At 34.4% G+C, this 21,378-nt stretch overlaps 3 protein-coding genes across 5 annotated transcripts in view; 2 read left to right on the forward strand and 1 right to left on the reverse strand.

Annotated features, from left to right (window-relative positions):
- Positions 1 to 1,475: 1,475 nt before the first annotated feature.
- en2b (engrailed homeobox 2b) lies at positions 1,476 to 4,997 on the forward strand. The gene is given in 2 exon segments (NM_131040.1): positions 1,476 to 2,276; positions 3,990 to 4,997. Coding segments are annotated over 2 exon segments (786 nt in total). The 5' UTR covers positions 1,476 to 1,807; the 3' UTR covers positions 4,307 to 4,997.
- Positions 4,998 to 11,302: 6,305 nt separating this feature from the next.
- cnpy1 (canopy FGF signaling regulator 1) lies at positions 11,303 to 21,086 on the reverse strand. The gene is made up of 6 exons (NM_001039497.2): positions 20,809 to 21,086; positions 19,659 to 19,767; positions 17,623 to 17,738; positions 13,269 to 13,478; positions 12,491 to 12,587; positions 11,303 to 11,701 (listed from the first exon to the last, which is right to left on the reverse strand). The coding sequence occupies exons 2-6, from the start codon at positions 19,756 to 19,758 to the stop codon at positions 11,661 to 11,663; spliced, it is 564 nt and encodes a 187-aa protein (NP_001034586.1). The 5' UTR covers positions 19,759 to 19,767; positions 20,809 to 21,086; the 3' UTR covers positions 11,303 to 11,660.
- rbm33b (RNA binding motif protein 33b) overlaps positions 18,151 to 21,378 on the forward strand; it is a 54,712-nt gene continuing 51,484 nt past the window's right edge. For all 3 annotated transcript variants that reach the window (XM_073926665.1, XM_073926720.1, XM_073926745.1), the window contains exon 1: positions 18,151 to 18,338. The gene's annotated coding sequence lies outside the window, so the exon portion shown is untranslated. The remainder of the gene's footprint in view (positions 18,339 to 21,378) is intronic.

The raw sequence follows: 21,378 nt of genomic DNA on the forward strand, positions 1-21,378 counted from the left end.
AAGTTAGGTATTCATCAAAGTAAAAAAAAAAAGAGTTTGCGTCAACTTTTAAGGAACAACAGTAGGCTAGATACTGTACATAAACTTTAAAGACGCATGGAAAAAAGATAAATAAACTCCCGTTTAATACTGGACCGCACGTTTGTGGCCAAAGACGTTGGTCAACTCACATAAAATGCTCACCCTTAATGCAAATCAGTGACTTCTGATGATACACAAACAGTCAATATACAACATCTGTTTCCACAAATATGGGCTACTATGTTATCACAAGAATTACAACGACTTTATAAACAGACGTAGATTATCTTCACTTAGGTTCATTAAATTAGCGATGCTTCATCAGTAGAAAAAGAAATTGAAAAGTTGACTTCATTATTAATCCACAATTTTCCAGGGAAATTAGTGAATTGTGTTATCTCTGTTGCTAAATGTCACATTATGGGCTATACGTCCCCTTTTTAACCCTATTTGATAAGCACTAAGGCCAAAACCTGTACTGAAACTTCCCAATAAGCTTACTTCTAAAGTGGCCGTTTGTTTCATTTTGACGCTCCAGGACGCCATGTACGCTCCAGAGATCCCCCTGGTTTGCTTCGCTGGTTTCCTTTAAAGCGCACCAGCCACGCCATCTACTCTCATTTAAAACTACTGGAGTGAATTGTTTTTCGTTGTTTCTTGATCATTTAATAAGAACCATTTTCTTTCACGAAACTTATTAAACAAATACACTGAATATCAAAATATTTTGCATACAGGACTATCGCATGTAAAGACATAAGAGCATCATAACACTAGATCTTATGAGAAACCAATAAGTTAGGCTGTACGATTTCAAAAGATGACAGTTTGTTTAGTTTATATTGATAACGAGCAAAGTAAAGCACAAATGTAAAAACACTGCAAAACTGAGCAAACGGGGAATTATTTATCATGAGTGATATTGGAATTAGCGCGTAATTGCCATCTCATAATTCTTAGGCTTAGTTGAAGATGCCCTAAACCTTAAAAATAGCATAGCAATCTATGAGGAGGGTACACTATTGCGGAATTGGACAGTGTGTGACCTACTAGCCTACCGAATTACGAGCAAAAATGAACACACCCCTCCCCCATTGTAATTTATTAACCGTATATAGCTTCAAGAAAAGAAAAAATGAAGAAAAGCGATTACACAGACAAATAACCAAACGATTGTTAAATAAATCGTTGCTCAGTTTAAAAGTTCATATTTTGAAAACGCAAAATATTGGGATGCTGAACACTTCTGAGGTGTACTATCGCTTTAAGCATTGAGAATAAGGCGAGGTTGGGTGCTGTCATTTACTTGAGAGTCACTGGGTCATGTGATAAAATTTCGCTCCATTTATTGGTCAAAGGCACGTGTCTAGGATACCGGACTGCTACGTCACCCGGGGGACTCGTATTAAAAATAAGAACAAAAATCCGTAGTGAAAGTATTCTGGAGCCAGTTTGCGTTTCCTTATTTACTAGAGCAGGTCTACTGCTTTGATTCTGAATAGATTACATTTCCCTGTATGTTCCAAAGTAGATATAAAGACAATTACAAGAGGCACAATGTGGAATTAATTTATAAAACTATGTTTTTATTTTTACGCGCACAAGACGGTTTCGTCGCATTTACCCGACAAAAAAACTGAAAAAAGGAATTTGTTCTTTTTCCCGTTCGTTTCTTTTTGCAGAGAAACTCAGAAATAAGGAAAATATACTACTAAAACTGGAACACAAACATACTTGTGTGCAAGAGAGCGAAAGGGGTTAAAAAGAACATTTGGAGAGTTTCACTATGGAAGAAAATGATCATAGCAACAGAGATGTGGAGCGCCAGGATTCGGGCGACGAGTCCAATAGGGCTATTCTTCCCCTGTTGCAGGCTCCTGGAAACGTACTCCCTCACAGAATCACCAACTTTTACATCGACAATATTTTAAGACCAGACTTTGGTCGCAGGAAAGAAGGAAGCAGACGCGACGAAATTATCATAGTTGAAAGAGAGAACCGCTGTCCATCGGCTCCCGGATCAGGGCAGGTAGCTCCAGTATCGGGGGAAGGAACCTCGAGCCCTCGCGCTGTAAACGCATCTAAAAAAACTGATATTAGCACGGACGAATCTCTGAAATCCCGTGCAGAGACTGGAGATCAGTGTTTAAGTTCCGATTCGGACTGCTCACAAAGTAGCGCTGCGCAGGCGAAACAGCCAATGCTTTGGCCGGCTTGGGTATATTGCACAAGATATTCAGACAGACCTTCATCAGGTAAGAATTAATATTATTATTATTTTTTTGTTATACATGTATATGTATACACACTCTCAAATAGACTATGATTTGTAATAAAAGGGCACGCATTTTAGTTTGAAAGTGAACAGATAAAAAAGCTCAAATTAGGCCCATTACTATGTTTAAGTCGAAAAAAAGGGGCAAGAAAACGAAGAGCAAATGTTCTTCAAGAATGTAAATCGGCCCCGCCAAGAGCAAAACATTCTTGTTAGGAGTATTTAAATAATGAAAAATATTTTAATTATTATTTGTAATGTAATAATTAAAAACTTTGAAAAATATATTTAAATAACCTATCTGCTGCTGTTGACTACATGTATTTTTGTTAGGCTTATTCATTTCTACTAGTGTTTTTCCACCAGTTTATATTGGAATCATGATGGTTATTTTTTGTTTTACTTGCGTCGCCTTAATGAGTAAAAAATAACTAAAAACACTTAGTTTCATATGGTACAATGTGGCTCTTCGTTACTTTAACTAGGATGCTAAATAAAAGGGAGAAATGCTGAGATACTAAAATGCTATGTTTGGTAATTATAATATTTTTGGCCTTTATTTTCAAAAAGAAACGGATTTTTGCGCCATTGTTACTTCAATGTCTTTGTTGATATTTAATTAGCATATTTTTGACAATGGAGTTGGACGCACGACGAAAGCTAAATGCTAAATCTGATCTCTCCAAAGCTAGCTTCTGAAACAAACACAATTCTTTTTGCTTTAAGCGGCAAATGATAGAAAAAAAGTCTTGCAATTTTGGAGAATATTATAATAAAAAAAAAATAATTTCTGATTATCAAATTTCGAATGAAGTTCAAATAGCGCATAAAACGGCCTTCCAAAAAGTGACAAGGCAAGTTTTTGTCACGTCTAAACTTCGGATTTATTTAGGCTATAGCTTCTTGTACAAAACTTCGGCGATCAAATCTTAACATTTCTACCAGGCAAGCCTGTAAAAGTTATTATTATTTTTTTACTAAATGAAATGTACTATACTTAGCTAGGAGGTGAATATTTGGACAGGTTATATAATCGTAAAAGATGTACCCCATAACCCCCTAAAAGTCAATTTAATGCATTTTTCGATTGTTCGATACTGAAATATTTTTATTTTATCATCATATAAAATATGATATGATAAATATAACTGCTAAAGCTAATTCAAACATGTAAAAACAGGGTGCTAGCAAGAGCTCATCAATCTATTGTCAGAATTCATGCCACGCGGAACCTTTGGGTGCATTGGAGGACCCAAGAATTAACTAAAAATAGAACATATAATGGGCAAGCCACTTGCCCTAAAGGAGAGGCGCAACTCTTTGAGTAAGTTTATATATAAATATATATATTCCTAAAACGTTCTTATATAAATGTAGTTCCTATGGTAACAGAGAGAGGGGAAAGCCTTTCACCCCTCCCTTTCTGGCAGTTACCCCCACCCCCACCACTACACCATTCTATAGCCAAAACTAGAGCATACTTATTGAAACATACGATCTGAAAGAATCATTGATTAACTTTAAACAGCTACTTAACATTACACAGTAGCTTATCATTTATTATTGTTGTAGTAGGCTACTTTTAATACTGGGCAACTATTATTAATAATAGCCTACTAACTAATTTATGTGCACATTTTAAGGCACGATCAAAACCTCATGACTTTCATTATTATTATATTCTGAAATACAGGACCAAGATCACGCAAACCAAAGAAGAAAACCCCAACCAAGGAAGACAAGCGTCCGAGAACAGCATTCACAGCGGAGCAACTACAGAGACTCAAGAATGAATTCCAGAATAATCGTTACCTGACGGAGCAAAGGAGACAAGCGTTGGCCCAGGAACTCGGCCTGAACGAGTCTCAAATCAAAATCTGGTTTCAAAACAAAAGGGCAAAGATCAAAAAAGCAACGGGGAACAAAAACACACTTGCCGTGCACCTGATGGCACAGGGACTTTACAATCACGCCACAGTAACAAAGGACGACAAATCAGACAGTGATTAACACGGAGGACAGGACATCTTAAATGCAATAATTCTAAACAAGGGCCAGTGTACAAAATACCAGCATTAAACGGATGAAAACTATGTATGAGATGTGATTTTGCAATATTATATGTATATATACTTTGTGTAGGGTGGTGTACAACTTTTTTTTAATTAGCATCACTGCTGTGCACTGACTGAAACTTCAGATTTATTGCGCGAGGAAAAGGACGCTTCTTTATTTAAAAAAAAAAGAAAAAAAAGGAGCGATTTGATACACACTTGACGTTGAGCCACACGTGAACGTGTTTAATCCATGCTGAAGTCCAAAGATTTTTCCTGCTGCATTCAGGCGACTGTGATTTAAAATAAATGGTAAAAATGTTTTATCTGATAGATGTTTGTTTGTTTGCATAATTTTATTACTGGATGAATGTTTTACTTAATTGACTTGAGTTACAGAGACATGGTATTTAAAAAGACAACATTATCAACATATTCCACATTAAAGAATTCAGTTTATTTTATATTTATGGTCTATTGTCTGGCAAGGATGGTTTACCTCACATCTCACATTTTCAGGAAAAAGATCAACATCTGAATGCATACGAGTCAGTAAAACTCAAAACCACACTAATGCAAGTACTTGACTTTGTTGTCTGTTGAATTTAGCTGGGAGTGTACAATAAAAGTTATCAACTTTTTCAAAACAGCTATCCGGAAAGTTATTCAAAAGACATTTCGTTACATGGCAAAACATCCATGTTATATTAATCTATTAAACTGATATTATATAAAAAGGTTTTATGAATAATATACCTTGAAATTTTAAAGTTACGCTAAAGCAATGAAGATCGAAAATAATAATAACTATTGTTATTATTATTAATCAGCAGGAAATGTTTGAGCATTTTTGTATGATTTTTGTTATTATTACTACCGTTTAAAAAAACCTAGTGAAAGTAAACATAACAAATATTGAAAACAAAGAAGCATCCTTCACAAATGCAAAATTGTACATCTAAACAGATTTGGGATGGAGTGGCGGGGTGGGCAAGAAGTTATAAAATCGTCCCACGAGTTCCCACATGCCAGTGTAAGAAAAATTCTAATGAAAATATATCACAAAACAGTTTTTTTTTTCAGATATACAGATATATCTCATTTCAGAGATTTTTTTAAATAGCCAAAATGTCTGAACAAGTCAGTGGCAAGTAGCTTATTGCATTAGGGCAAAAAGCTAATTTTACACATGTAGGCTACTTTTCAGTGTGACTTACTAAATGTAGGCAGACATGAAAAAAGTGATAAGCCATGATCTTTTTTTTAAAACGCTCTGCACTTTTTGAAAACCAAATTATTTACTTTAAAACAACTCTGTGTTAAATTGTTTTTAGTACAATGTTCTATAAAAAATATCACCGAAAACTTATCAAAATAAAAATTTCAGAAAGATGTACAGTCAAACAAAAAAATCGTATTATTTAACACATTTTGTGTATGACTTTCAAACTTTTAGAGGTATTCAGATAACGCAAGACGTGGCAACAAAGAAGAGAAGCAATAAAGAAGAGAAGTAGCAATTAAAAACGTTTAACTTCATTAGGGAAACTCAATCATTATTTATAAAGACAGATGTTTGCGGACAAATTTCTGTTTCTTAATTGGATTTAATTTAAACATATGAAACAAGCAGCAATATATTGTCTAAAGCCAATTCTAGTCCAACTGTCAACACTTGGGGGAGACCAAATACTGCTAAGAGTAATTTCACAATCCCGTAAAGTCACATTAAAGCATAGACTTTAAAACTGTTAATGTTTTGGTTTAGCTGCATCTATTTGAATGAGACATTTTTTTATGATGACCTGTAGAATGACAGCCTATGTATAGCCTATAATAAATTATAAAGCGTAAAAGTAAACTGTTGCATAATTTGGTGCAAATAATTAGCCTAGCTAGCCTACTGTGAAAACTTACTGAAATTAAAATAATCTACTTTGTAAACTATCATCTAGCCAGTGTGTATATGGATGAAACTTTACACATAGGCCTAATGTAACTTAAGTTTTACCTGACGCCATGAAAACATTTCTTGAAAAGTCGTATTACTGAAAAGGTCTCTCACAAAAGGCGAGCTATCTCTGAGAACCATTCCCAGCATTGACCTGTTCCTCAATGCCAGAGAATCTCATCTGCATTTCTATTCTTGCCAAGCTTGTATGTGGAAGTAACGCCCAACGGTCACTGACTTGATGAGCTTCACTGGGAAGAAAAAGGCAGTTGCCGCTCAGACGCGCAGTGAGGCTCCTGAATAAAGTCTGTGGCGGGAGACCCCGTTGAAGGTCAAAGCCTCCTGTCACAGCTGCAGGTGGCTCGTTTCACTTCGCCTACATTTCAGCACCTCCGAATTCAGCACGGATCTTAAAGGCATCTCATTATATGGTTTACGTAAAACATGAACGGAGCATTTCTGCCACCGAATTGAAGATGAAATGGACTGAGGAGATTCCAAGATCTCACATCCAGTTCTTGATCAGAGATGGAGAAAACACGGGATCTCTTATTGTTCTTTGAAATATTCGGATCAACCATTTAATCAACAAAATAAAGCTCCCAAAAAGGAACACTTTTTTGGTGGAAAGAACGTTAAAAAAAACTTTCCACTACACGCCATATAAACCAAGTTTTCAAAAAGTGGTTTTCACGGTAACACAACCATTTAAAAACATTTTGAGTAAACATTCATTCAACTGTTTTTTTTTCGTTTAAATAACGTTAACAGTAATAATAGTAATCATCATCATCATCATCATCATCATCATTCCACAACCGCTCTTTAAAAGTAAAGGTCAGAAAGCTTTTTTTTTTGCAGCAATGGTTTCCAAAATAACTTTTCAGTTACCATCTCTTAAGACGTTTTTAAACTTTTTCCACTGTCAAAAACGTTCTCAGAAAGTTGTTAATAGCAATGCAGCAACCACTATTTTGGTTCTCCAAAGTTAAAGAGACTAGCGAAAGGTTCTTTAAAAAGAACCAATTCTTTATTGGTGTGAAAACATCAGAAAAATGTGAAGAACCAGTAAAGAATATTTTATTCTCCAGTCTTCTTTATTGAAACGGATGGTTCCATGAAGAACCTAAAACACCTCAGAGCTTCATATGTAGGCCTATGTATATATACATATATACACTAAGAAAATGCAGGGTTCTTCACAATTCATTCATGTTGTCCCAACACAAGTTGATTAAATTAACATAACACTTAACAAATTTATGTGGATTGAATATTAAAAAAAAAAAAATTCTCAATGAAAATGTTTTTTATGAGTGTATATGGAAAATGATTGTTTATATAATACTATCTATATATTTAATGATAAAATATGATGACATACAATAAAAAATTAATAAGTAATATGAACTGTAAGGTTATTTATCCCATTCTCCATGGGATCATTTTGAATGATCATTAGGAACCATTATTTAACCTTTGTGTTATTCAAAGGTCCCATAAATTTTAAAAGTTTCTTTACTAAATAATCAATGCAAATAATGAACAATTATTTATTTAATAAAAAAGGTTCCTTATTTTTTCTTTAAAATGTATTAATTGTGGCAAGTATGAAGAACATCTTATTTTAATAAATAAAATACGTAAACAACCAATTTCCATATAAAACAAGCTTCTTGAGCTTCTTAATAGAAGACCAATTAAGACTGATACTGAAAAAAAGATGTTCTTCAGATAATTTCAGATGTTTTCACAGAAAAAAAAACTTGTTTTTTAAGAGCTATTCACTGAAAAGTTCTTTAGAAAATTCAAAAACATCGCTGCAAAACCCCATTTGCAAACCTTATTTTATTAATAAAAAAAATTAAATAAAAAACTTGGGTGGGTTGGGGGCACTTTTGGTTTCCCAAGCTTTATGTAATCAAAAGAAAGTTTCGTTCAATGGACATTTAGAATTATTTATGAAAGCATGAATAATAATTATGAAGAAACTAAATAAATAATAAATATACACAGTTGAAAAAAAAAATTCTTAAACAGAAATAGGGAAAAAAACAAACACAGAGCCCTAATAATTCTAACTTCAACTATATATACATATATTTTTTTAGATAGTTAACATGTTTTTTGCACTATAAAATGTAAGAGCTGTAAACTGAAAGTTTTTTTGCAGAACCAATTTTTTTTATGGTGCAATTGTGAAAACTTTTTTTTGTAACCCTTGCATACTTTTCAGTGTTAAAAAATATTTGATCTACAATTCTTTTATCTAATTGTCTATCAAAAAGTTCCAAGGGAAAAAGCTATTTAAGTATACTGCCGGGTTCTGGATGCAGTTCTGGAGAGACAAAATATGAAATAAGGACAGCTTAAAAAAATCTTGTCATTCATAGTTGTTCCCTTAAACCACTGTAGTTATCTCATAGGACCTGCTCTGCAAATGAAAACAACACACAAACACAAAATGATCCTCTGCCTAAACAGTTCTTTCCAAAGTCTGAATGGCAGAGGTTCCTGAGGCCAGTCACTCTAGAAAAGAAAATACATTTCAGAACAGTGTTGATCTCCCTTGTCTGCGTATCACAAAAAAAGCCTATCTTGTCCCCATTCCAACAGAGTCATTTATCTATAGTTTTTGAATGCTTCCTAGTCAAACTTGAATATGCAATGAAGAGCTGGGGCTTTGTGGCGGAAATATAATTAAGGCAGTGAAAGATGTAGAGGGTGAAGAATGGGGATGACATCAGGCCAATTTCACACTTGGCACTCGGATGGCCAAGCCAAAGCCAGGCTCTTGCCACGCAACACAGATCAAAGCACACTGCCAGTTCAGAAAAAGCAAAAAAAGGATTTAAGTATGCTAATCTCCAGGACAAATATATTTTAATCTTGTTAGAATACAAGTTAACGCCACAGCTCAGCAGTTGAACTTTATAGCGAATTTAAGGGAGAGATCAAATTTCACTTACATTTTTTAAGTGTGTATGTTTTTGACCATTCTGGCTGACATTGGTAATTTGACAAAATGGTTAATCATCTAGTTGACATGATTAGGAGAAAAAAATGCTTTACTACACATATAGAGTCTCCACTTTAGTTCTTCCAAAGCATTTTGTTTTCATGGGAAATTGATGTATAATTGTCCACTTGCCTTTGTTTTAAGTCATAGTCCACTGCACTGTGGTAACACTCGATTTGTCTTTCTTAATCTCAAAGCACATACACAAAGCTGGGTAAACACAATTGAAATAAGCTACTTTGTAAGGTCACAACCAACTTTTTAAAACAACAAGCAGTTTCCTGAGACAGGTTATACACATAGAATGTCAGCTTTGACTTATTAAAGTAAATATAAAATTCAAAAACGTGTTCAGTGTGTTTTTGTGAAAATTATGTGAAAGTTATCATCTTTCAACCAGTAATTCACTTTACTTCACAAGTTACATCAAAGGCTTATAGCACTTTCAAGAACAAAAATCTACTAAGAAAACCCATGTTTTATTTACAAATGTACTTTTTGTTGTTGTTTTTTTTTTCAATATCCAACAATAAAAGCAACAATAATCCATGCATCTCTAAAAAACAAATCTAATAATAAATATTTATAGTTCATAAATGAGTATACCACCTTTTAAAAATTTGTATTATTTTTATCAATTTTTCAGTGTCTTTTTGGTTAGATTTGATATAGTTTTGGCATTGATACTGAATAATGTGGTGTACAGTGCTCAGCATATACAAGTACACCCCTCACAAGTCTATCTTTAAATTCATATTTGTAACAGGAAGCTATGAAATATTATATTTGTGCATATACATTAGATTAGTCAGTATTGAAGCCAAATTTGGAGCTTATCTAAGAAAATTATTTATGATACGGTCCAAAAACTAGTACACCCAAATGTATATGTTAAAGAAAAATATTAAATACAAATTGAAAGAGAAAAATAAAAATCAAGAGAAGCAAAACTTTTTTTGTTTAGTTGAAATTTTGTAGGTTGTTTTTGTTTTGCAATAAATTGCTTGAATTTAATTGTATTATCTTTCAATTTCTAAATATGTTCGGTGACTATAATATTATTTAAACAAAAATGTTTAAAAATCTGTTCTGTTTAAATACACCAAAATACATTGCCTATATTCACTGACAAATGGATACAAATATTAATTTACTAAATGAGGTGTACTCAAATTTGCTGAGCATTGTATATGCACAAATATTAAAAGTTTCTTATAGAAAATATTAATTTAAAAGAGAGATCTGTGAGGGGTGTACTCATTTCTGCTAGACACTGTATGTTAGAATATTTAATTCTTTAAATCAAGGGTTACAGATCAAATTTATGCAAAACAATAATATTAATAATTATATGAAACACCTGACAAAAATGTCAACAGTTTAGCTTGTAGGATGGATAAAGGGATCACTCATTAATTTACATCAAGTGATTATCTAAAAAAAATGCCCAGGTGCTATATTTCCCAAAAGGAAACAGGCATCATGTAACCCCTAAACACGGTCCTGTCATACCTAACATTTTCCCACTGAGCACAGAAAGCAGACTTGTGTTAAACAATGCAACAATATCAGAGGAAGCAGTGAGTATTGTCATTTTCCCCCTGAGTGATTTGGCTGACACCCATATCTAGACCAACTCACAGAGCTGAGCAATCATGGCGTCTCTTGCTCCTTTACTCTCCCAAAACAGGAGCTGCCCCTGAGCTGCTGCCCTGGTGGCGCATGCGCAGTTCTGCATGGAGGGAGCTGTGAGGGAAGGGTGCGAAAAGGCATGCCATCGTGCTCACCCAGCGGCCATGTTCAAAAGCCCGACTTGGACAGACATGGGACGTCAGAACAAAACAAGCCGACTGTGCCGTGAAACCATTTGGGCCAAAAGCTTTCTGTTGCTGTATCTAACCTGCCTGTTTGCTCACATTAGTACTTCAGAATTGGGATAAACAAGCCAATATGAAAACAAATGGTACACTTAAAACGCTTTCTTTGAAAGATTTTATTTACTTTTATCACAGAGTGAAACAGTCACAATTGACACTGGTAATATCACAGTTGATGTTGCGTCAACTTCAAATCAAACTAAACAGAGATTAAAAATAATTATTGAATTACAGGAATAAAAATCTACTTAACACCAATGTTGTTCAGCAGTTTTCATGTCTGTGCATATAAAGGCAATACAGGTAAAATGTTCATTTGTAATACGATTTGATAAACTTATATTATTTTAATTACTAGAATTTTTCATTAAATTCAAAAACAAAAACATATTTTAGGAAAATGTCTGAGATCTCCACTTTGGTCCAGGTTTTTGAGTTTTCTCCAGCAGATGCGACGGTGAAGCTAAAGTTCACTGTGCTGGAAAACGGAGCTCTTACAGTGATCTGGACGTGTCAAGAAAACAAGACAAAAGACTTTAGCATTTGATAATCCACACACAAACAAAAAATCTATATTAAAATTATCATATTAAATAAATTTTAATAAAAAATGACTAAGCTTTGAACTGAGATTTTTAAAAAATATTTGTGCCTGACACAGGAATATTAAAAGGGAAATACATTGCTTTGATTGACTTTATGGTACCTAAATTTGGCAGGTGCAACTTTAAACGTTTCTTTAGAATCTATTAAAATAATTTTAATTAAATAATGTATGCATGTGTGTGTGTGTGTGTGCCATTTTAGCACTAATTTAACATAAATCTGTATAATTCTACTTGTGTTACTTGAAAATGATAGTGGTATTTCAGATAATTACACTTTAAACCGCTTTCTAAATTTTGTATAATGCTAGAAAAATAGTTTTACACAATTTCCTCAGAAAAGACACACCATGCTTATGTTTGAGTACTTTTTTATAAAAACAATCTGCAAGATATTTAGGTCCTGCATGTGAAAAGCCTAATTTAAAATGAAAAGCAACATCTAGCCCAATCTGATTTAAAGACAAGTTTAAAATTAATAAATAAAAAATGACTGAGCAATTTTTTATGCAAAGAAAAAGTCAAGCACATAAATAAAAAAAATTATTTATATTTACAGAAAAGCACAACAAAAGGGGAATAGATGAAAATGTGGAAGCTTCTTAATGGACAGGTTAAATCAAGTCATCACTATGGTTCACTTTTTTCTGCAAAAACATCCTTGCCTGATGTTTTCATACGTAAATACCTGATACTTCACTGCACAACGTCTTTGCCACATGGTCTGAATCACTGGCGAAGAGAGAGATGATATCATCTTCCAGCTCTTCCACAATGCTTTCACACTGCAGTGCACATTTCAATATACATTAGTTAGCATCCTATGAGCATGCCGACAGGAAATAAGCACCAAGTAATTATCATTCACAACAGTAAAAAAAATACATGTCCCAGAAACGGGCAGCCATCTTTAGTCTAGTTAGTCTGCCATCTTGGATGGTTCAAGAGACAACTTATGACACATTACAGACATTTTGCTGTGGTTTATAAATTCAGGGACATTGTGTGTAAAATAGAAAATTGTAAATATTATAAATAATTTTTTGATTCATATTCACAATAAGGTTTCAAATTTGTACACTTCATAGTCTTAAACCAAGTGTATAAATTCAAGAAAACATAAAAAAATCTGAAAATAATTAAACACAATTACAAGAAAAAGCAAACTATCAAATATATATATTTTTAAAATATAATTTAATTATTGTAGGGCCACCACATTTGAAGAAAAAGAAAGACATATTGCTGAGCAATCCAACATAGCAATATATACAATGTTTCTTAAATATTTAAAAATTTAGTTAAAGAAATTAAATGTTTTTTTTTTTTTTAAACTGACAAAAATGGAAACTGACTGGAAACAAACATTTCCAAAACACTTCTATGAACCAAGAAGAGGACTTTTGATCCTTACATAAAACTAAACAAATATTTAAAATTTTGAACAAAATAAAGCTGGTACTCACAGCAAACTTCAAGGCACTGGAACTCTCTGGTCCATCAAACTTAAAATTTTTGAAATCCGGAAAATTCCCGCCATCATTATCTCTTGGTGCAAACCTCTTGTAGCTCTTTTCTTTGGTGTCTGGGTTCTCGTACAGAGCATAATCACTCATGCTTTTGCAAACTTCTTCCAGCAGTTCAGTTAAGTAAGTTTCAGACCTAGCAAGAGGAACCTAGCGGAGAAAGAATTTAGAATAAAATTATAGAAAGACTAGTTGACTTGAGTTTAAGTCAACCATCTCAAAAAAAAAAAAAAGAAAAAAAAAAAGAAAAAAGAAAGAAAAACACAGGGCACTGAGGTCACTCTGATGACCTTTTCCTTCCGTTCTCATTTAAACACATCCCCTGTGCCACGACGCTGACTTTTAACCTGTATCTCCAAAGTTGCAAAAGTAGATCTCCTTGCCCTGGCAACAGAACAAAAACACACTGTGGTGTCTAGACAGGTCAAGGTGCACCCTGCTCCTGCCTCTCTGGCCTCCCCCGGAAGGAGAAAGGGGAAAGGGTGACGGGGGGCGGAGAGAGTGAAAAGCCTGGAGAGCGGGGGGTAAGCAGTGGGGAGGGGACTTGTCAACAGCAGCCAAGTGCAGGGTAAACAGTGCAGTCCCATCCTTTGGTTCTCTTGGGCAGCTCATCTCTTCCACCCTCCAATGATCAAAGCAGGAAGTCTTCCTTGTCAGGCCAGTCAAAGGGTGGGGATGATGGGGGGCAAGGGGGTTATTGGGAAAGGGACAGGTTGCAGATGAGCTGGATTTTCTTGCGATGTAGATATATCCCTGACCCCATTGTCCCCTTTCAGACACAGTATGGACCCTTCCGGTCTCACCGATTACATTATGAGGGCGTCTCTACCCCCTCCACTCTTGTGAGGCTCGCTGACATAAAGAGGCTTCCGTGGCTCGCTGCCATCTGGTCACAAATAAGATAAAAGGTCCCACGGAAGGACAGCAACCTATCCACACATCCCCCATCTTTTTAATTAAAAAGCTGAATGCGCTTGGATGGACTGTGAGATAAGACAATTTTCGATCAACTATGAGTGGATAAAAGTCATTGAACAGAGGAGATGATCGCTTGTCTATCGATGAGGAAATTTAATATCGTTCAGCAGGACTTTTAAATGCAAACAATGTGGGTGTATTGACATCCTCTGAATAAAAAGTGGATTATCGTATTCGAGATCTTCGCCAATTACACTTCAACTCATTAAACTTTAGGCCACTTTGGGTTAACTATTGAAGAGAAATAAGAGATTCTGTTGTGCTCAAAAGTCCAAAAGCAATAGGAAATCTTTCCTTTGGATCTAGCAGAGGGTGGCTTGTGTGCCGCATCCTCTGCAGAGTCCTTATCATGCAATCCTGAAAATGGTGGGGAATTAAATTCCTCCCCGTAACAGTCTGAAGGGTTTGAATAGAAGCTGTCAATAAAGAATTTCTGTAGGAATAAAGAGGGGAGGGGGAGTCCAGGCGGCCCAGAAAGAGAAAAGGCTTCTCAGGGATGCCATCCTTCACTGAATTCCCATTGGAAAGCCAGGCATCATTGTAGTAGTGGGACACAGGGTACTTTATTTTTGCTGCTTTATTTGCGTGCTTTAATAAGGAAATAAGTTTGAACACAGCATAGAGAATATAGCTTAGAAAAAAATGATTAGATCAAGAGTTTTTTCATTATTATTTATACATAAAATGACCTTTCAACAATGACTGTTGACGGTTATCTTTCATGAATCTGATAAAAACATGGGGTGCATTGCAGGGGTTTACCTAGAGCTCCTGGGCAAGTGAACCAAGCCAAGTATGAAAAGAGAAACAGTGAGGGATTTGGGGAGCTTTAATTAGCATTTATTTTTAAGTGAAGCCACTCTCAGGGAACAGTGAGTGAGTTCTGCTACACTGCTTCTGCCTTGCTTCCTTATTATTGAAAGGATATGGGATACTTGGAAACTAAAGAGCAACGTGGGCAGATGGAAGAACATGGATATTGTGACCACTCATGGTCATTATTATGTGAGCAGTAAATATGCTAGACATATTATTTATGGATCTGTAGAAAAGGGAAAAAATTACAAGCAAATTTAAAGATTGATAGAGGCACCTTTACGTTTAACTCACTATTATTTTACCATGAAAGATAAAAACTTGGCCAAAATCAATGTTAGTTCTCATTGAGCTGCAATTTAAAGCATAACATGCAATTAAAACCCAGATTCTTGACTCCACCTCAACGAACTGATAAATGACAAATAAAGAAAAAAAGACAGATGCATGAAACAAATAATTAAGTGCTTCATAAATCACCTGTTTCAGCTGCAATGAAGCAGAATAAAACAGCTTTTAAGGTTCTTTTCCTTCTTAACAACACCTGTAATGACCTTTTACTTGTTTATTATTTCACCCAGACAATGTAAACAACATGCAAGTCTCATTATCAATTAGTGCAGATTGTTACTCGCGCTACACTTCCCATCAAACAGTCAAACAAAACATATTTTACCACAGTTGAAACAGCCTGCAAGAGGAGGGGAAAAGTCAGAAGTGAACAAACACTTGTTATTAGGCAGCAGTTACAATCAAAAGGGGATTAACCCCTAATCAATAGTGGAGTCAGGCACCTAATGACAGTCCCTGGATACCAGAGGTCAGGGCTTAGAGTTCATTGGGTCTGACCTTTACATATTGACACCACTGTTGAGAAGGAAACTGTGAAAATGGCTCCCCTTACTCAAGTAAACAAAACAAGCTTAAAAACAGCAGGAAATATTAAAGAGATAAGTACCCACTAAATACCAGTGCGGTCCGGTCAAATGCTTAATCAAATTTGTATCTAAAAACAAGCTCATATTTACAAACAATATATATTTGTGCATACCGTGTATATAAATACATGCATGACTATATAGTATAAAATATTTGTTTAAATTTCTATAAATATCTATAATTAACAAACTTTATATAAATATTTTTCATTTATAACTATATACATAAAAAAACAGAGTACAACCGTAAATATAAACTTTTGTCATGGTTACAATTCAACTTTTGCCAGTGTAATCGTAAAATAATGATACATGATAGTACATATTGGGTGTGTAAAAATGAAATAAAGACTGTAAAACTTGTGCAGCAACAGAAAATATAAGCTACCTCCTAGCTGGCAAGCTAGCTAACTTTTTTATAATATCACAATTAAGGTTGTGTTCTTGAGCAAGACAAACCGCAGTTGGCTGTTTTAAACGACCCCGAGCCAATGGTTACAGTGGTTACAAAGGTTACAGTGCATTTCTACTATAAAAGTGCTTTTTAAAGCAGCCTAATGAAAACATACAGCCAAAATGTATCAAAATATAGAGAGGCTAATCGGATCAACTGCCGTTTACACCAATTGAACAGTCAAACTTATGACTAATGAATTAATATTTTACACAAGCAAACAGCAATGTCTGCCCAATAGAATAAAAAAAGTTTAAAGAAAAAAAAAAAACACACTAAACATGTGGAAACATAAAAGTCTATTCAAAGTAAAATACCTTTATAATATTAATATATTAAGAAGACGATTGTTTTTTTTAAATGTATTTGCAAACAGTATTGCGACTGGCTTTGATACTAGAGCATTTAGGTTGTGCATCTAAAGGCTGATTTATACTTCTGCGTCAAACGCCGACTGCTGACGCGTAGCCCTTCGCCGTGGCCGTCGCTGACGTGCACCTCTCAAAAAATGTAACTACACATCGCAACGACGCGTAGCGCAAGCTCTGTGATTGGTCGGCTTGGTAGCGCTGACGAGTCTGGGCGGGACCGAGAGCCGCACGAATGGTGCGAGCCTGATGGAGCAATTGTTTACAAGTGTGGAGTCCCGTGAAGGAGCTCCGGATGGAAAGTTTTGTTTTGTGTTTACCTCATAGTTAAAGTTGTTGCACGTCCGCCGGTTCCTGCCTCAAAATGAGCGAGTTTGAGCCACTTGTACATCCCAGAAGTGTTCAGGAAAAGCAAAAAAGCAGCGAAGAAACTCGACACAGAGGAACATTAACACCTCACTGCCAACTAGCGTTTCGGAAGTGTTAATGCAGACCAACAGAGACAGCGCGCAGAAGTATAAATGCACAGCTACGCGCGTTGCATGCAACGTGGGTTACGCCGGTCACTTGACGCAGAAGTTTAAATCAGGCTTAAGTGTGAGCCTAAACATTAACAGATTTACATGTCTTGTTGTAAAGCATGCACTGAAATTATGATCTTAAAATTTTGTTGCATAAACTGTAAATGCAATGGTAATGATGAATGTAGTTATTTTGTATAAATTAACACAGACTCATACCTTTTTGTCTGTGAGACTTCCATCAGGTTTAAGTCTGAATCCACCAACATGAATCATCTTTTTTGGATCCGTCTGACTGATGGAATAGTTAATTTCATCTGCAATTGCCATGCAGGCTAGAAAAGGAAGGGAAAAAATTACTTATTTTGAAAGTGCAAGCTTAACTATCTTGACAATATGCTGCAAGTCATTTTGCATAAATAAATTAGATGCATTGTAAAAAGATTTGGGTAAATAAATATACACTTTACACAAAACAGCTAAAAAAAAACAAGATGCAAACCTGCAAAGTTAGCGAATATGAAAGGTTTTTAATCATGCATTTTATTAAAATCATTTTAATTAGAATAAGATGTTTCTTTTTATGCACTGCATGTAGTTTTTTTGAAGGAAAAACCCACTAGCTATGCTTGTGGTAAAATCTTGAGTTTGCTGGCGCTTAGTCATGCTTGCTATATTTCCATGGCAACTGCCAAACCTGGGCGGAGCTTAAAGTAAGCTTTATCTGAGCCAAGCTTTGCACCCTTTGACTCTCCAAAAAGATTTGCTCCTAGAACTAGTTAAAAAGTTTCAACATTTTGGATTACTACATTTTATTCTATATTATAAACCAACATGGCTCTTTTAAAAAATCTTAGTACAGCATTATAACCAGACTGGGATATACATCTAAACTGTACGTTTACCATACAAATTAACTTCGGAATCCTCTAAAAGTAAGAGATGAAATCTATTCACATACAAAACAGTAGAAATAGATTGTGTCAATGTTGCTTTAATGCTGGCCTTTTAAAAGGCACATGATTTACATTCATATGTCACATATAATGAATCACATTTGCTTTACAATCACTTAATTTAAAAGAAAAATATCCAATTTTTGAAAGTTACCTTGTACAAAACATTAGTTGCAAATTAAGATGTAGAAGTTATGGCAAAAAAATATACATCACCTACAACCTAAAGTTATAATTCACACTGAAACACGTCTTTACTACTGGACATACTGTTCAATCTGTAACAATGTAATGTTCTGTTGTTGTTGTGATTTACTTTCATAAAAAAAATTATTCAAAATATAGTGATTATACCACAAAATGAGATTCATATAAAGTAAAAAATATTGTCATCAAAAATTTTGTATTTAACTATTTTTTTTGTGAACTTGGTTTGACATTCCCTGTTTGAAGATATTCATTTATTATTTAAAGCTCATTCCGAGTACTTTGATTATATCAAACTGCAGCTGACATCGCTTAATAAACAGCACTACTAACATTAATCTAATATTAACACATTTGTTCAAAGAGAACATAAATCAGCGGCACTATCCTTATTATGATGATTTTTTAAACGCCATGCAGAAGATGTGTTAAAAAAAAGTGGTCTAATGCAGGACATGCACCAATTCAACAAACTAAATCAGGGTACACTTTATCTAAGAAATCATATTTTTGCAGCATAGGTATTTAATCACAATTAAGCATAATTGACTGCATAAAACATAAAACTATTTAAACCATTAACAGGATATTTTGGTTGGTGAGATTAACGTAAAACTGAATGAAACAACATTGTTGTTCAGGTTGAATTAGGATAATTACAAACAAACCTGTCCTTCCAATTCAATCAGTCTAATTTATGTTTGTTTATGTAAAGTATTTTTCTTTTAGATCCCAGTTTAAAGATAAAATAAATTTGGTACTTGGCAAACCAAAAGTCAAATGTTGTTAGATTTAAATAAAAAAAGACAATCAAAAGTGATTGATTACATAACGCTTAATTTGATTTTTAGTTCTTTAATTTGATGAAAAAGATGCTTGAACATATATCCCTTTAATTTTAAATAAATTAGCATTTACTCCATATACGGTTTAATAATCTTAGTATAAATATGTATACACTTGGCAGTGACCGTTTAAATAACGAAAATAAAAGAGACAAAAAATACAACTAGGAAAGGCTGTTGTTGTTACCAGCTCACTCCAATCATCTTATACAGCATTACAAGCTTTTTCTTTATATGATCAACTCACCTGAACAGTACAGTGCTTCATCTTTCTTTGACTCTGTTGTCTTGACCAACATGAACGCAGCCACAAGAACAAGGCAAATATGCTTAATCCATGGTGACATGCTGGTCTCCTTAATGAGGAAAACAAAGCAAATTTTTCTTAATGTGTCACTAACAAACTAACTATAACAAACTAAAAATCCCAGTTTAAAGGAAAGACTCCATAACAATATGAAGGATCTTAACTTCTCAAGCAAACGCTCCGTTATCGAAACTGACAAACAAATTAGTCAACGGTTTGACTATCATTTGAGTATATTAAAATTAGAGTCTGATGCTGAGAGAACAAAATTTGAACAAAATTACGGGCAACAAAAATTACATGAATACATAGAAGTCAGTGTAAATTAATTGTTCACTTAGTATAACAAACCTATCAATAAGCTGTTAATGTACGCAATATATTTAAACAAACAAGACGCTTCTGTGCCAAAATACTGGGGTGTGTCGGCTTGTCTAAATTCTTTAAATAAGCCTAAATAAGTGTGTCTTCCACAAGTGACAATAAATGCAAAAACTCACAAGACCTTTAAAAGAATAAAAACATGAAACAGAAACTCCCGGGACGTGTATGGTTTTTCAAAAGGTTTCAAGGTTGCATCCTAGATATATGGGTGTCAAGTGTGTTATATTGTGGTCCATTCAATGAATAACATGTCTTGAAACTTTTGTAATTTTAGGAAAGTTTTAAATGAACTAGCGCCCCCAACTGATCAATACCAATTCTCTTCTTCAGTCGACATTGGACATCCTTTTAACAGCTGCTGATAGAAACCAAAACACTGACTCACCTCAGTACACACACCTCTGAATTTACAAGTGTTTGGAAATATTTTAAACTATTTAATGTATGTAAATTTGTATATATGCTGTCTAGTGTCCCCTTAATAGGGGAACGCTCTGAATTCTGGGAGTAAAACTTGTTGAACAGGTAACTTAACTTACATGTATTGTGCCTGTGCCACCTGTTTCAGGTGAGAGTCTTATGTTCATTTTAAACGTATAAAACAAATAATTAAACAGCTTACAGCTTTAGGAATACACCGGCCGCCAAACTGTCGTTTACAGTTATTTAACGATATCGTCATGAGTATTACTGTTTACATTCTTACCTGAGACGTTACGTGAAAACAAGAGGTGAATGAGGCACACCGGGAAAAGTTTTCGTTGCTACACAAAAATGGCTGAAGGCAAATCAAGAAACAGGTTCGATGCTACGAAGCTGACACTAAAACTCCAAACAATCCGTATGAAAATGAATGACAAACGCTCTTCCTATTCAAAAAGAAAAGACTTTCTACGTGCCTGCCTGTCGTGCTGCCACGACCAGCAACCGTGCTGGCTACACTGAAAACTGACAGGAGCGACAACCAATGAAATCACAGAATTTTGACTCGTTTCCAATGAGAGCAAAGAATGCACAGACATCAAATACCCGGATGAAAAAGTTCCCACAGAACTAGATAGGAAGCATCAGTCAAGTTTTTTTCCCCCAACCCAAATCATATCTAGTGTTTTACAGGCACAAATACATATCAACAAGAATAACCAAACAAAAATGCGAATTAAAAGAAAATGGAAAAGTACAATAAATGTTATATATATATATATATATATATATATATATATATATATATATATATATATATATATATATATATATATATATTAGTTACCAAAAT

This window comes from Danio rerio, chromosome 2 (assembly GCF_049306965.1).
Source record: "Danio rerio strain Tuebingen ecotype United States chromosome 2, GRCz12tu, whole genome shotgun sequence".
NCBI lineage: Eukaryota > Metazoa > Chordata > Actinopteri > Cypriniformes > Danionidae > Danio > Danio rerio.

Bases quoted from the DNA above. Each gene is read 5' to 3' on its own strand.
- cnpy1 (NM_001039497.2), bottom strand. From the start codon at position 19,758: ATGTCACCATGGATTAAGCATATTTGCCTTGTTCTTGTGGCTGCGTTC. The intron at 13,479-17,622 runs GTATGAGTCTGT...TTTCTCCGCTAG, and splicing joins GAAGTCTCACAGACAAAAAG to GTTCCTCTTGCTAGGTCTGA. The intron at 12,588-13,268 runs GTGAGTACCAGC...TGTGCACTGCAG, and splicing joins CCAGTGCCTTGAAGTTTGCT to TGTGAAAGCATTGTGGAAGA.